The sequence below is a fragment of the Pinus tabuliformis genome, chromosome 7 (assembly GCF_031772625.1).
Source record: "Pinus tabuliformis cultivar Carrire ecotype Pingquan chromosome 7, CPIR1, whole genome shotgun sequence".
NCBI lineage: Eukaryota > Viridiplantae > Streptophyta > Pinopsida > Pinales > Pinaceae > Pinus > Pinus tabuliformis.
In genome coordinates, this window is record NC_142293.1 from 1,431,300,414 (window position 1) to 1,431,314,887 (window position 14,474).

The 14,474-nt window shown below is 35.4% G+C and overlaps 2 protein-coding genes across 2 annotated transcripts; one reads left to right on the forward strand and one right to left on the reverse strand.

Annotated features, from left to right (window-relative positions):
* The first annotated feature begins 1,519 nt into the window (after positions 1-1,519).
* On the forward strand, positions 1,520-6,169 carry LOC149253057 (uncharacterized). Its single transcript, XM_089454353.1, has 7 exons — positions 1,520-1,807; positions 1,946-2,762; positions 2,955-3,405; positions 3,841-4,056; positions 4,261-4,909; positions 5,171-5,746; positions 5,960-6,169. Exons 1-7 carry the CDS (start codon positions 1,520-1,522, stop codon positions 6,167-6,169), a joined length of 3,207 nt encoding a protein of 1,068 aa, XP_089310479.1.
* A 1,652-nt stretch (positions 6,170-7,821) lies between these two features.
* On the reverse strand, positions 7,822-8,835 carry LOC149253058 (uncharacterized). The gene is made up of 3 exons (XM_089454354.1): positions 8,479-8,835; positions 8,317-8,390; positions 7,822-8,223 (listed from the first exon to the last, which is right to left on the reverse strand). Exons 1-3 carry the CDS (start codon positions 8,833-8,835, stop codon positions 8,112-8,114), a joined length of 543 nt encoding a protein of 180 aa, XP_089310480.1. The 3' UTR covers positions 7,822-8,111.
* Positions 8,836-14,474: the final 5,639 nt, after the last annotated feature.

Here is a 14,474-nt window from a genome sequence, read left to right on the forward strand (position 1 = left end):
CATAATGAATAAACAAAACAGGCTATGTGGAGACCGACAGCGAATCTATGCCAAGAAAACTGTTAAACATCGGATATATTGTCCACAGATTTATACATTACAAACTTGGTGGGTATATGGAAATCCACCTCGAAACAGGGAAATAAATCAAAACCCAAGTGCAATAACCTCACGGTTACAGTCAAGCCGAACAGTCTCATTGGGAGGAGACTCAGACTCAACCACCGTGGGCAAAGAGAGTTTTCCACCATGGAAGACAAAACCCCATGCAGAAACCGTAGCTCAAAACCCATGCCGTCATCTGCGTCAAGGGTGAATGCATAAGGTAGCTGGGGTTTAAGTATAAACCCAGAAAACGATTCAGAACTTTTAAACTTGTGCAAAGCAGACCATAAATAACCACAGAGGAATAGCGTACATACCTATGTATAACCATGAGACCATTGCCGGCAAGAAGAGCAGACCGCCGAAGGTAAACTGAAGGAGCTACCATTACCTGTCAACAGAAGACATATGGCAGTCACTTCGCCATTTAACTGAACTGTTGTTAAGTCTTAAGATCTAGCAGAGATACGGGGACTTACCTTACCAAATCGGTGGCGTTCATCTAGGAAGCGAAGACACCCTGTAATCGATAACAGAAGAGCAGCGCCGGAGAAGAGACGACAGTAGAAGAATGGTGCCGGAGGAGTGGCATACATGCCGAAGAGATGGCAAGAGAACCAGAGCGTCGGAGCGCTGCAAATGCCCAGCCAAATCGCTAATAATCCGGGGAGAGGGTTTATAAACCCCAGGTATAACCCTAAGTCGTGGAGCCCTCTCGGCCCTAGATCTTTCCAAGAGGCCTCGGACCGTCGATTGTGGCGGTAAGACCAAGATAAAGACGCGGGAAGGATCCAGTAGGTAGAGCCGTGCACAGACCACGTGACCAGTCCAGCCATAATTAAGACAAGTCCAAGTGTCCAGTGTTGGGAGTGCCAGCTTGTGGATTGGTAGGTATGCCATAAAACACGAACCACATCAACTTAACAATAAACTATATACCATACCGATATCATTGTGTTGACAATGGTTTGGAATGCACAATCTTAGACCATGGCCATGATAACAAGTTGGTACATGCCTCTTATGTATGATATGCATATAGAATGTTAAAAGTAGAACTAACATAAAGCTATGCATTCCGTGGATTAAAGTACAAGTCCAATACTGTCATACAATATATAGGTACACATAGTATGATAGTGCTCGATCTGCTTAATGGTGGGACAACCATTACAGTAAAAGAAAAAATTATTATATGCTTAAGGAAGAGTAGATATGTGACAATTGGTATCAGAGCCCAGGATGCCCAAACTGTGGCCTCTGGGTATTAGAAAAATGTGTTGTCGTTTTATGTTAAAAAAAATATATTTGTTGTTACAGCATTGGTATTGCTCTTTCTTCATTGGGTAAAGAATGCCCAAAGCTCACAAGAATGTCTGTTGTATGATTAGAACAGACCAGAACAAGAAGAAAAATGGATCCAGGAAACAACCCAGAATTGTGGGTGCAGCTGGGTGAGGAGACCCGCAGTACAAACCTGGCGATACTAGAAACAGTCCAAGAGCTGAAGAATGAAATGGCTCGCTTGCGTGAGGATAACGCACGTTTGACAATGGAGCAAGAAAGAATATTAAAAAGCTTGTCTGATAAACAGAACCCGCCACTGACCAATCCAAGCGCAGAGCAACAGAGAACGACGGAAGAACAACAATACCAAGCAGAATCTGAGATTCCAGAAGATGGAAAGGAGCATTCTGATAATGTCTCATAACAACAGACTTCAAAGCGGCAGAAGGTGGAACTACAGGGAGAATTCCGGAAAATTAAACCCCCACACTATGATGGAGAGCAAGAGGAAGCAGCTGAAGCATGGCTGATCAACATGAATAAATATTTCCAGTTATATGAATACGACCACAATCTGAAGGCTAGATTGGCCATATTTCAGTTGCAAGGGAAGGCAACATTGTGGTGGGAAGAAGTGAAAATCGTAAAAGGAGTGAGTGAGCGAACCATAACATGGGAAAAGTTTCAAAAGTATTTTAAAGAGAGATATCTAACAGAGCGCTTTTATGATGAAAAAGCCAAGGAATTCCATGATCTGAGGTTAGGACAGCAGACCATGGATGAATTCATTAATCGTTTCACCTCCTTGCTTCGCTATGTACCTTATCTTAAGGAGGAAAAAGCAAAGGTGCAGAGGTTCGTTAGCAGCTTGCCCATGTATATGAGAGAAAGGATTGAATTTGACAATCCCAGAACCATGGACGGAGCTATCAGAAAAGCTAGAATGTGCTACCAGCAGAACAAACAGAAGGGGGACAGTTCCAATAAGAAATGGAATGAGAAAAAGGGTAGTAAAACTGTGGGAAACAATAGAGGAAGCCGGGTTGGTGGAACTAAGGGAAATGTCAAAGGCCAGAACAACAGAACAGCACCAAGAAGCTCATTCAGACCCAAGCCTGTCAGTGAGACCAGAATGGGAGAACCATCCATCAAATTGGATAATGAAGGAGTAACACGACCCCCAGTACAGTGCTGGGGCTGTGGCGGACCACACTATGTCAAGAATTGCCCGCAGAGGAAGGGAGCTGATCAGATCTCTCAGATTCATGAGGCATCAACCGTGGGCGACGTGGGACGGAGTGTGCACAAAATTAATGCAGCCTTGGATGATCGCCAGGCAGAATACCAGCCTACCATGGTAGAATTCGAAGGTAAAATTTCAGACCTTTCTATCACTGTTCTAATTGACCCAGGAGCTACTTTAAGTTATATTAGTCCAAAGATAGTTGAACAGTGTAAATTGCAGTCTGAAAAATTTAAGAATCCATGGCTAGTACAATTAGCTACAGGGGCTAAAAGACGTGTAATGGAAAAAATCAAGAACTGTTCCATAATGGTGGCAGGACAGCCAGTGGTAGCAGATCTGAACATGCTGCCACTTGGGTCCTATGATGTCCTGATTGGGATGGATTGGTTAGAGAAGCATTGGGCTTTAGTGAATTGTAAAACAAAAGCTATACGGTTCAGGGATGACTTGGGAATGGAACAGGAGATGCAGGGAATTAAACGACCTGTGCAGGTCCGGCCTATCACTGCATCCCAGCTAGTGAAATGCATCTGGAAAAGATGGCAAGTATATGCCATTCAGATAAATTATGCAGAAACCAAGGATAAAGGGAGTCCGCTAGACGACCTTCCAATAATAAAGGAATTCGTGGATGTGTTTCCAGAGGAAATTCCTGGGTTACCTCCGAAGAGGGATATTGACTTCACCATCGAGTTAATACCGGGTGCTGCCCCAGTTTCGCGAACACCCTATAGGATGAGTGTTCCTGAGTTGACTGAGCTGAAAATGCAATTACAAGAACTATTGGATAAAAATTATATCCGTCCCAGTGTATCTCCTTGGGGAGCACCGGTACTATTTGTCAAGAAGAAAGATGGAACCTTTAGAATGTGCATTGACTATCGACAGCTGAACAAACTCACAGTCAAAAACAAATACCCCTTACCTCGAATTGACGAGCTTTTTGATCAGGTTAAAGGGGCAACCATATTTTCCAAAATCGATCTGCGATCTGGTTATCATCAGATCAGAATTAAAGAAGAGGATATTGCTAAGACAGCCTTTAGAACCCGATATGGGCATTACGAATTTGTAGTGCTGCCTTTCAGATTGACTAATGCACCCGCCACATTCATGTGTTTGATGAACAGCGTGTTCCATCAGTTTTTAGACAAGTTTGTACTAATATTCATTGACGATATTCTGATCTATTCTCGTTCCAGGGAGGAACATGAGGAGCACCTCCGAATAGTGCTGCAGACCCTACGAGAGCATCAGTTGTATGCTAAATTTAGCAAGTGCGATTTCTATAAAGAAGAAATTCAATATTTAGGCCACGTGATCACCAAGGAAGGGATCGCAGTGGATCCTGAGAAAATCAAAACCATAATGAATTGGCCTGTACCTAAAGATGTAGCAGATATCAGATCATTCATGGGGTTAGTAGGATACTACAGAAGATTTGTGGAGGGTTTCTCCAGGGTGGCATATCCTATCACATCCTTACAGAAGAAAGGAAGGACATTCAAATGGACTTTGGAATGCCAGCAAAGTTTTGATCGACTTAAACATTTACTCACTACGGCTCCCGTTCTAAGCATAGTTGATCTTAAATAGGATTATGTTGTGTGTACGGATGCCAGTAAGGAAGGCATTGGTGGTGTACTGATGCAAGAAGGGAAAGTTATCGCATATGAGTCAAGAAAGTTGAAGGAGCATGAGCAGAAGTATTCTACTTACAACTTGGAGCTTACAGCTGTTATACATTCTCTTAAAATGTGGCGACATTATCTCTTGGGTAAGAAAATTCTGTTACTAATAGACCATCATAGCTTGACAAACTATTTTAGCCAGCCCACTCTGAATGAAAGGCAAGCCCGTTGGGCAGATTTCTTAAGTGGATTTGACTTTGATATCAAGCATCTGAAGGGGAAGGAAAATCGCGTAGCAGACGCTTTGAGCCGAAAAATACAATGTCTATATGAGGTCACTCTCAGCAAGTGGGAAAGTTCATTGCAAGAAAAGATTAAAACAACAGCAAACTTGGATGCTGATTATCAGCAAATCAAGCGACAAAAGTCACTTTCTGGCCAGGATAACCAACAAGGGTATGAAGTGAGCAAGGATGGAATGTTGTTTTACAAACAAAGACTGGTTGTACCAGATGACAATAACCTTAGAAATTTAATTCTGAATGAGTTTCGTACAAGCCACTACTCAGGTCATCCAGGATACCAGAAAATGCTTGCTGCACTTCGAAAGGAGTACTACTGGCCCGGAATGAAAAGACATGTAGCGGAATATTTAGCGCGGTGTTTAGAATGCCAGCAAATCAAAACTGAACATCAGCATCCAGCTGGGCTATTGCAACCCCTACCAATTCCAGAATGGAAATGGGAAATTATATCTATGGATTTTATAACTGGGTTGCCTAGAACTAAAAGGAACAATGATTCTATTATGGTGGTAGTGGACAAGCTGAGTAAAGCCGCCCATTTTATTCCAGTGCAATCAACCTACAGGGCAGTCCAAATTGCACACATATTTATGCAGAACGTGTTCAGACTTCACGGGCTGCCGAAGACTATAATATCAGATCGGGATGTAAAGTTTACATCCGCTTTCTGGAAAGCACTGTTTGCAGAATTGGGTACACAATTGAACTTTAGTACAACATACCATCCCCAAACTGATGGACAGACGGAGAGAGTGAACCAGGTGTTAGAAGACATGCTGAGAGCATGTGTAATGCAAAAACCGACTCAATGGGAAGATTATCTACACCTGGTGGAATTCGCTTATAATAACGGATATCATACATCAATCCAAATGTCTCCATTTGAAGTCTTGTATGGACGCAAATGTCGAACGCCCTCAAACTGGAGCGGCCCGGAGGATAAGTTAAGGTTGGGACCTGAAATGCTCAAAGAAATGGAAGACATGGTCAAAAGAGTGCGAGCTAACTTGAAAGCCGCTCAGGATCGGCAAAAGACCTTTGCAGACCGGAAAAGAAGATTCAAAGAGTATCAGGTGGGGGATCACGTGTACATAAGAATACAAGCCAGGAAGAGCACTCTGCAGTGGAGCAGTTGTGCCAAACTCGCGCCTCGTTACTTTGGACCTTTTCAGGTCTTGGCAAGAGTTGGGCCAGTAGCATATCAGCTAGCCTTACCTAGCCACATTAGAATTCATAATGTCTTCCATGTATCCATGCTTAAGAAGTATATTTATGACCCTAAGCATGTGATCAAGTGGCAAGATATTCGGGTAAGAGTTATTTCTAACTGAACTAATTGAAGAATTGTCGAGAGATGGAAAAACTGACACTGGTATTGTGTGCAGGTCGAACCGGAAGGAGAGGTCTTGGTCGAGCCGCTGAACATTCTCGACAGGAGAGAAGTACAGCTGCGGAAGTGGGTTATTACCCAAATTAAAGTGCAGTGGCAGCACTATGGACCGGATGAGGCTACTTGGGAGGACGAAGAGCTTTTTCGGAAAGCTTATCCGGAGCTGTTTGAGGACACTAGACATCGGGACGATGTCCAAACTTAGAGGGGGGAGATGTGATGACCCCGTAAATGTAATTATTGAAAAGTTTACTGTGGTAAAACTGGAATGACATTGAGAAACTTATTTTCTTTTAAAGAGTAATGTGTTATTTTTAATATGCATTAAAGTAATGTGTTTAAAGAATTGGTCAGAGAAAACATTGGGCTCCCAAAAAGGGAAAACAGTTAATAGAACTGAAAGTAACCACTTTCCTTAACTGGAAGGAATTCCAGGAAAAAGGAAAAAGGTGGTGAATAGCTTTCTCGGGTGTGTTGTGGGGACAGACAAAGGGAAAGAGGAAAAGAAGGTAATGAACCTTGTTTCTGGACTATGTCTGGTAATGACCAGATAGTCAAGCACTGAGGATTGTGCTATCTTACCGAGGATTGTGATCCGGTAAGGGTAAGCTCGGGGGGAGACTCAAGTCCTGAAGGACAAGTCTCACGGATGGGAGGATAACGAGCTGCATACAGGAATTTACAGAAGGATTTTGAAGGGATTTCACACCAGGAGCAACCAGGTAAGTATCTGAAACCCTGAAGTAGTTATAATCGTTATACAGTGCATGTAGAAGATTAAACTATAGCTGTTAGCGATAGAGTCTTTAAGTTACCATTAGAATGGCGTGGCTGTAGCTGTGTGTATATTAGTCGAAGGGAAAACTGATAAAATAAAATAGACAGTCACAGACTGTACCAGGAAGACAACTGATAAATAGCATGAATGAGTGGAAGTGAAGCTAGATAAGACGGGACAGTGGTGGAAACTGTGAGCAGACCCGTCTGTAAGAAGGGTCGGATATATCCTATCCATAATCTGATAGTGTAACTGTAAAATAAAAGTTTACCTGTAGACTGTCTGGGTTAATGAGCCAGAAGGTCTTTAGAATCTAGCTGTACCTGGGAAACTTTCCTCTGTTCGGGTCAAGTTAAGAAAGGAGGGACCAGTCAAAATACCTGGCGGGTCGTGACCGGACCCCTTCTAAAACCCTTCCAGACCAGCAGTCCAAGAAAGTTAACCTTACCGTGCGTGTGTGCAAGGGTGTTAAAGAAACTAGAATAATATTTAATGTGCATAGACTTCTATCACCTTAAAGGGGAAAAACTGAGTACATGCAAGGTACATATATAAATAAATGTACTAAATCTGAAATCAAGTTCTGTCATTAAAACAGTAGCATTTCCATGATAGGGAAAACCGCATTACATCATTTCCATTCTATTGTAAACAAAACCTTATATACATAGCAGACAATATTTTAAAGAACAGTCGGATTGAAATTCAGCTATATCGACTTCGGAGATCATCGTGTCGGGATATGGGTCGACATGCATGAACAAAACTAACCAACAAGAAGAAGTATGAACGCTGTGAGAATGAAATACAACACGGTTTTCATATACAGTATGAAGCAAAACTACAGCGTGTTTCCATATAGCACACAAATACCATTTCACTGTTACGAATAACCATATGTATATATAAACAAAACTTATTCCAGAGTGGAAAGTAAACATCGTGAGTCTTATCCATAGCCGGTCTTAAACCTGTGTTCGCCCGCACCTCTATGAAACGAGAGGCAGGGCAAACACAGTGAAGACTTCCCTGTTCGGTGGAGAAAAGGATTAAGAACAGACGTAAGCGAAATGCAAATATTAACAAAACCCTGAACGGGATTTTACATAAACAAACTGAGTAATACTCCAGAATAATCTTTACAGCATGTTCCATAATGAATAAACAAAACAGGCTATGTGGAGACCGACAGCGAATCTATGCCAAGCAAACTGTTAAACATCGGATATATTGTCCACAGATTTATACATTACAAACTTGGTGGGTATATGGAAATCCACCTCGAAACAGGGAAATAAATCAAAACCCAAGTGCAATAACCTCACAGTTATAGTCAAGCCGAACAGTCTCATTGGGAGGAGACTCAGACTCAACCACCGTGGGCAAAGAGAGTTTTCCACCATGGAAGACAAAACCCCATGCAGAAACCGTAGCTCAAAACCCATGCCGTCATCTGCGTCAAGGGTGAACGCATAAGGTAGCTGGGGTTTAAGTATAAACCCAGAAAATGATTCAGAACTTTTAAACTTGTGCAAAGCAGACCATAAATAACCACAGAGGAATATCGTACATACCTGTGTATAACCATGAGACCATTGCCGGCAAGAAGAGCAGACCGCCAAAGGAAAACTGAAGGAGCTACCATTACCTGTCAACAGAAGACATATGGCAGTCACTTCGCCATTTAACTGAACTGTTGTTAAGTCTTAAGATCTAGCAGAGATACGGGGACTTACCTTACCAAATCGGTGGCGTTCATCCAGGAAGCGAAGACACCCTGTAATCGATAACAGAGGAGCAGCGCCGGAGAAGAGACGACAGCAGAAGAATGGTGCCGGAGGAGTGGCATACATGCCGAAGAGATGGCAAGAGAACCAGAGCGTCGGAGCGCTGCGAATGCCCAGCCAAATCGCTAATAATCCGGGGAGAGGGTTTATAAACCCCAGGTATAACCCTAAGTCGTGGAGCCCTCTCGGCCCTAGATCTTTCCAAGAGGCCTCGGACCGTCGATTGTGGCGGTCAGACCAAGATAAAGACGCGGGAAGGATCCAGTAGGTAGAGCCGTGCACAGACCACGTGACCAATCCGGCCATAATTAAGACAAGTCCAAGTGTCCAGTGTTGGGAGCGCCAGCTTGTGGATTGGTAGGTATGCCATAAAACACGAACTACATCAACTTAACAATAAACTATATACCATACCGATATCATTGTGTTGACAATGGTTTGGAATGCACAATCTTAGACCATGGCCATGATAACAAGTTGGTACATGCCTCTTATGTATGATATGCATATAGAATGTTAAAAGTAGAACTAACATAAAGCTATGCATTCCGTGGATTAAAGTACAAGTCCAATACTGTCATACAATATAAAGGTACACATAGTATGATAGTGCTCGATCTGCTTAATGGTGGGACAACCATTACGGTAAAAAAAAAAATTATTATATGCTTAAGGAAGAGTAGATATGTGACAATTGATCACATCCTTCTCAATATTCTGTCTTAACCTCATATGATGGAAATGATCAACTCTTATGATGACATATGAATCCTCAATGTAGACGTGGTGCTTAGATTTGGAAATGATCAACTCTTATGATGACATATGAATCCTCAATGCAGACGTGGTGCTTAGATTGTGCTTAGATTTCACCACATGTTCAGCTAAAGTTGAGTAACAGGAATGATTATGCTGATATCTTGTTGATTCAACCTTACATAAATATATTTATGAGTAGGCTTAATAATAAAATGTAAAATAAATTTTACTATTTTATGCAAAAACAAAGAATACCTAGCCAAAATTTTGTTTATATTCTTATAAATAAAAATGGAGCATCTTAAACAAAATCCCATATTCACCCATGCTATGAAATAATAGATGTATTTCCTATCATACCCATAATGGGTAAGAAAATAAAATAAAGAACTTAAAAACAAAAGAAACCAATGAAACCCAATAATTCATTGAAACAATGTGTAACTCCTATTTCTCCTTTCCCATTTTGTGAAAATTCCAAAAGAAATATGAAACTCTATAGAGGGGGTCTGCCCATAAAAATCCATTGGTAAATATGAGAGCTTATAGCTAAAAAATCTCATTATATAAGACCATAATGTCTTTAAAGAACATAAATTAACAATAGTATATTGATGACAATACTACTCTAAATAATAAACAAAGTGAATAAAAAGAAGAATATATTGCTAGAAAAAACTAAAAGCTACATGGGAATTGTAAAAAACAATATTTGTGAATCTTCATTGTAGATTTAGAAATCCATCCATTGGCCAATTAAACACGGCTACAAAGAATGGAGAAGTGCTCCAGTCGTAAGGAATTACTGAGGCTCAAGAGAAATGCTTCATCTAAATTTAAATAGGTAGACGCATAAATTTTATAGGATTTAAAAATATGTTCAACCCACATAAGCTATTGTAATCTTTGTATTTGGCTACCTAAAAGGATTTCAAAATACTCTCCTTTTTATTTTTCTAAACTTTTGAAGTGGTTTTATAAAAACTCACCCATTGGATTTTGGGAATCCTTCAATTTATCAATCTTGTTACTTTTATTTTAATTTTTGTTCTATTTTCATAAAAAAATTTGGATCTAGTTTCGAGTTTTCTTTTTTAAAAGTAAATGTATAATCATTTAAAAGTCTATTTAATTAATATTCATTTTATTTATTGGAATTTAAGCATTTAGTGTTTTGGTTTTTATATTTCATTGTTTTTTCTCAAAAATATAAATTTATTATAAATTTAAATTTATTAGATAAAATAAAAAATTCAGATACTAAAATATATATTATAAACATCTAAAAAACTACACATTAAAACATATTAAATATTAGCTTTTAGTAATATAATAATAATTTATTATTATTTTTTTAATATAATAATAATTATTATTCGTTAATTTATATTATTACTATATTAATAATGTTAATATTGATATATCGTATATCTTAATCTTTTATTTTGTTTATCATAAGGCATATTTAGGAATATATTTAATAAAAAAATGTAAAATATATTTTATTATTTTACCTAAAAATAGAAAACACCCAATAAAAATTGCCACATCCTATCTTTCCTAATAAAATAACTGTAAAAAAATAAAGAGATTGAAATATGATACACTGGTCATTTTTTATTTTATTTAATCTTCTCCTTTAAAAGTCCTTTCAAATCATTGTTATCATTCACCCTTTTAGTTAACTCATTTAAAACATACTTTAACTAATTGACACTATAAATATTCATTGTTGCATACCTCACCCTTAGTTTTTATATCATTTTATCAATGGGGATCTTCTCTTTCCTTTTCATATATAACTTTAGGTATTTCATTTTGATTGAAAAAGACAACACATAGTTCTTTTCTACTTGCAATTTTTCTTGTGCCTCCTTAGGCATCATTACTTAATTAGTTTTCCTTAACAATTAGAGGTTAATCTCTGATGTTATCCTCCAACATATTTATGAGAGAATTAAGTATTCTGACATAAGTTCTCATTAATTACCATTTTCCTTTATGTTGTAAACAAAACAGTAATTCAACACATGTTTATTTCCATTTCCCTTAAATAAAAAACTATTACCTAAAAAGTAGAAGGGATAATTAGAAATAAAAAAATTATATAATAAAATTAATAATAAAACAATTACCATTAAGGAGGGTTCTTAGATGTGAGATTCAATTCCCAATTTACAAATGTGAGTTAAGGAAATTAATTATGGAACAAAATGGGGTGAAAATTTGTCTCTTTTTTTGTGGAAACCAGCACATGGAAGGGTGGACATGGAAGAATGAATGTAAGTAATTTATAATAATGGGATATGTTAATTCCCCATTACTATTTTTTACAATTTGACATTGGTATGCAATTGACCTTTTTTTCGCAACCTTGGTAGAACTATATCTTCATTATGGACAAAGTTAATCCTCAACATACAGATGCATAGATTTTAAGGTCTTCATAAATATGTGAAACCCATTGTTGTGGTTGTATGAGATATGTAATGGCGGTATGAGCTTCAAAATCTAATATAATGGCTTCGTGAGCGTTTATGGTTTTTACCTTTTTATAAGGGCAAGATCATCAACTCTTTTGATTTCTCATCTTTTTCTTTGGTGTAAGGGCAACCTCATCAACTTTTGTGATTTGAATTTTTTACTTTATTATAACGAAAGATTATCAATTTTTTTTTTCTTTTTTTCTTTTTTTTTTTTTATAATGGCAAGATTATCAACTTTTGCGTTTTTTTTCTTTCTTGATTTTTTGGTGTTTTCAATCACACTCATCTACTTTTCTAATTTCTTGTCTCTTTTTACAGTTTTTTTGTTGGGCTTGTCACTTTTTTTTTTTTAATTTCTCGATGTTTTCTTCTTTTAAGTATTTTTTGTTTGTTTTTCCATTTTTTTTTATATAATTTTTTTCGTTTAAATTATATATATATATATATATATATATATATATATATATATATATATATATATATATATATATATTATTTATTTTGTTTTTCATCCCTTTTTTTTATAAAAATTAAAATTAATTTTAATTTCAATTTATTAAGTATTACAAAAATAAATAAATATATGTTTCAAAAATTTATGGTTTATGTTTTATTACTATAATAATGAAGATTGAATACAAATTTTAATTTATGGATCACAAAAGATACAAATTTTAATCATTATTATTATTTAATTTATGTTGTTACTATATTAATAATTTTAAATTTATGTATTGTAATTTTTTTTTGCAAATAGAACAAAGTAATATTTAATTATAGAAAAAATAAAAAGTCATTAGTGTTGGTTAGGATTAACTATGGGGAATTGAAATTATAGAAAACAAAATTATTATTATTATTATTATTATTATTATTATTATTATTATTATTATGTTTTCAAGATTAGATAAAATTAGTATTTAATATAAGAAAAAGAAATCCAAAAATAATTTTAATAATATTATTAAATATTACACCATAATGCAATAATTATTTAAGAAATCTAAAAAGGATTAAAAGAATTTATTTAAATAAATAAAAATAAAATAGAATAAAGTAAGATAAAATGAAATAGAAACAAAAATAAAAGTAATTAAAGGCCATGAAGAGGAGAGGGCATGAATCCACCTCTTAATTTCCAACAATTGTCCACCTCTTTCTTAACTTTGGCATCTCTTGTGATGGCCTGAGATTGTATCTAATTTTTTATTTTTTATTTTATTTTTAATTTAATTTAATATATAGTATTGATTCAGTTTAACATAAAATATATTTATGATTATGTTTAATAAGAAAATGTAAAACATATTTTACTATGTTATGGAAAACAAAAAATACCCAACCAAAATTTTGTTTATATTCTTATAAAAAAAAATGGAGAATATTAAATAAAACCCCATACTGACCCATGCTATGAAAATATAGACGTATTTTCTATCATACTCATTGTTGTCATGAAAATAAAATCATAAATAATAAATGGTAATGAAGATAATATAGACAAGTTAAAAAAAAATGAATCAAATGAAACCTAAATATTATTTCCTCATTTAAAATTTTCAATCATCTATTGAAACCAAGTATAACTCCTATTTCTCCTTTTCCATTTTTTGAAAATTCCAAAAGGAAAAATAAAAAATTAAAATTAAAATTGAAAACTTTCACAAGTGAAATGTAACTTTTAATCATAAAGTAAATTGGTTTGACCAACAAATAACATCTCTCTGCACTAAAGTCAAGCCATAAATTGGAGTCGGACATTAAAGTACATTAGAAAAGATGAGAGGTACTAGCTCAAATTCTTTGGCAAAGATGAGAGGTACTAGATCAAAAATATCATTCTATAATCTCGTAACCTTTTTAAAGAACATCAATTAGCAATACTACCTGGAAATTTGCTAGACTTAATATAATAAAAAAGTGAAAAACACCTATGACAATATACTCTAAATAATAAAAGAATGGAAGAAATAGAAGAATATGTTGCCAAAAATAACTAAATAGCATATGAAAATTGTAAGGAATTATACTTTCAAATCTTCATTATAGATTTATAAATCCATCTATTGACCAAATAAACATCTCTGCGAAAGATAGAGAAAGGCTTCAGTCATAAGGCATTATTGAGATCCAAAGAGAAAGGCTTCATATAAATCTAAAGCATAGCTTTTGTGCATTCTTCACTTTCTCAATGTTATCTTTTTATTTTTATTTTTTGTTTTGTTTTAATAACTTTTTTTTAAAGTTTTTATTTCCTAAAAATAAATATATACTTACTTAAATGTCTATTTAATTCATATTAGCTTTATCTTTTGGCATTTATGTATTTAGTGTTTTGGTTTTTAAAATTGAGTGGTTTTTTCAAAAAGTGTAAATTTATATTAAATTTAATTTATCAAATAAAATAAAAAGTTAAGATGTTAAAATATATATTATAAACATTTAAAAAAATACACATTGAAACATATTTAATATTATTTTTTACTAATAATAATTATTTGCTAAGTTATATTATTATTATATTAATAATCTTAATATTGATATATTGTATATCTTAAATTTTTATTTTATTAAACATAAAATATATTAGGAATATCTTTCTATAATAAAATGTAAAATAGATTTTATTGTTTTATTTAAAAATAAAAAAAAACCCAATAAAAATTATGGCATCCCAACTTTCCTCATAGAATAACTGTA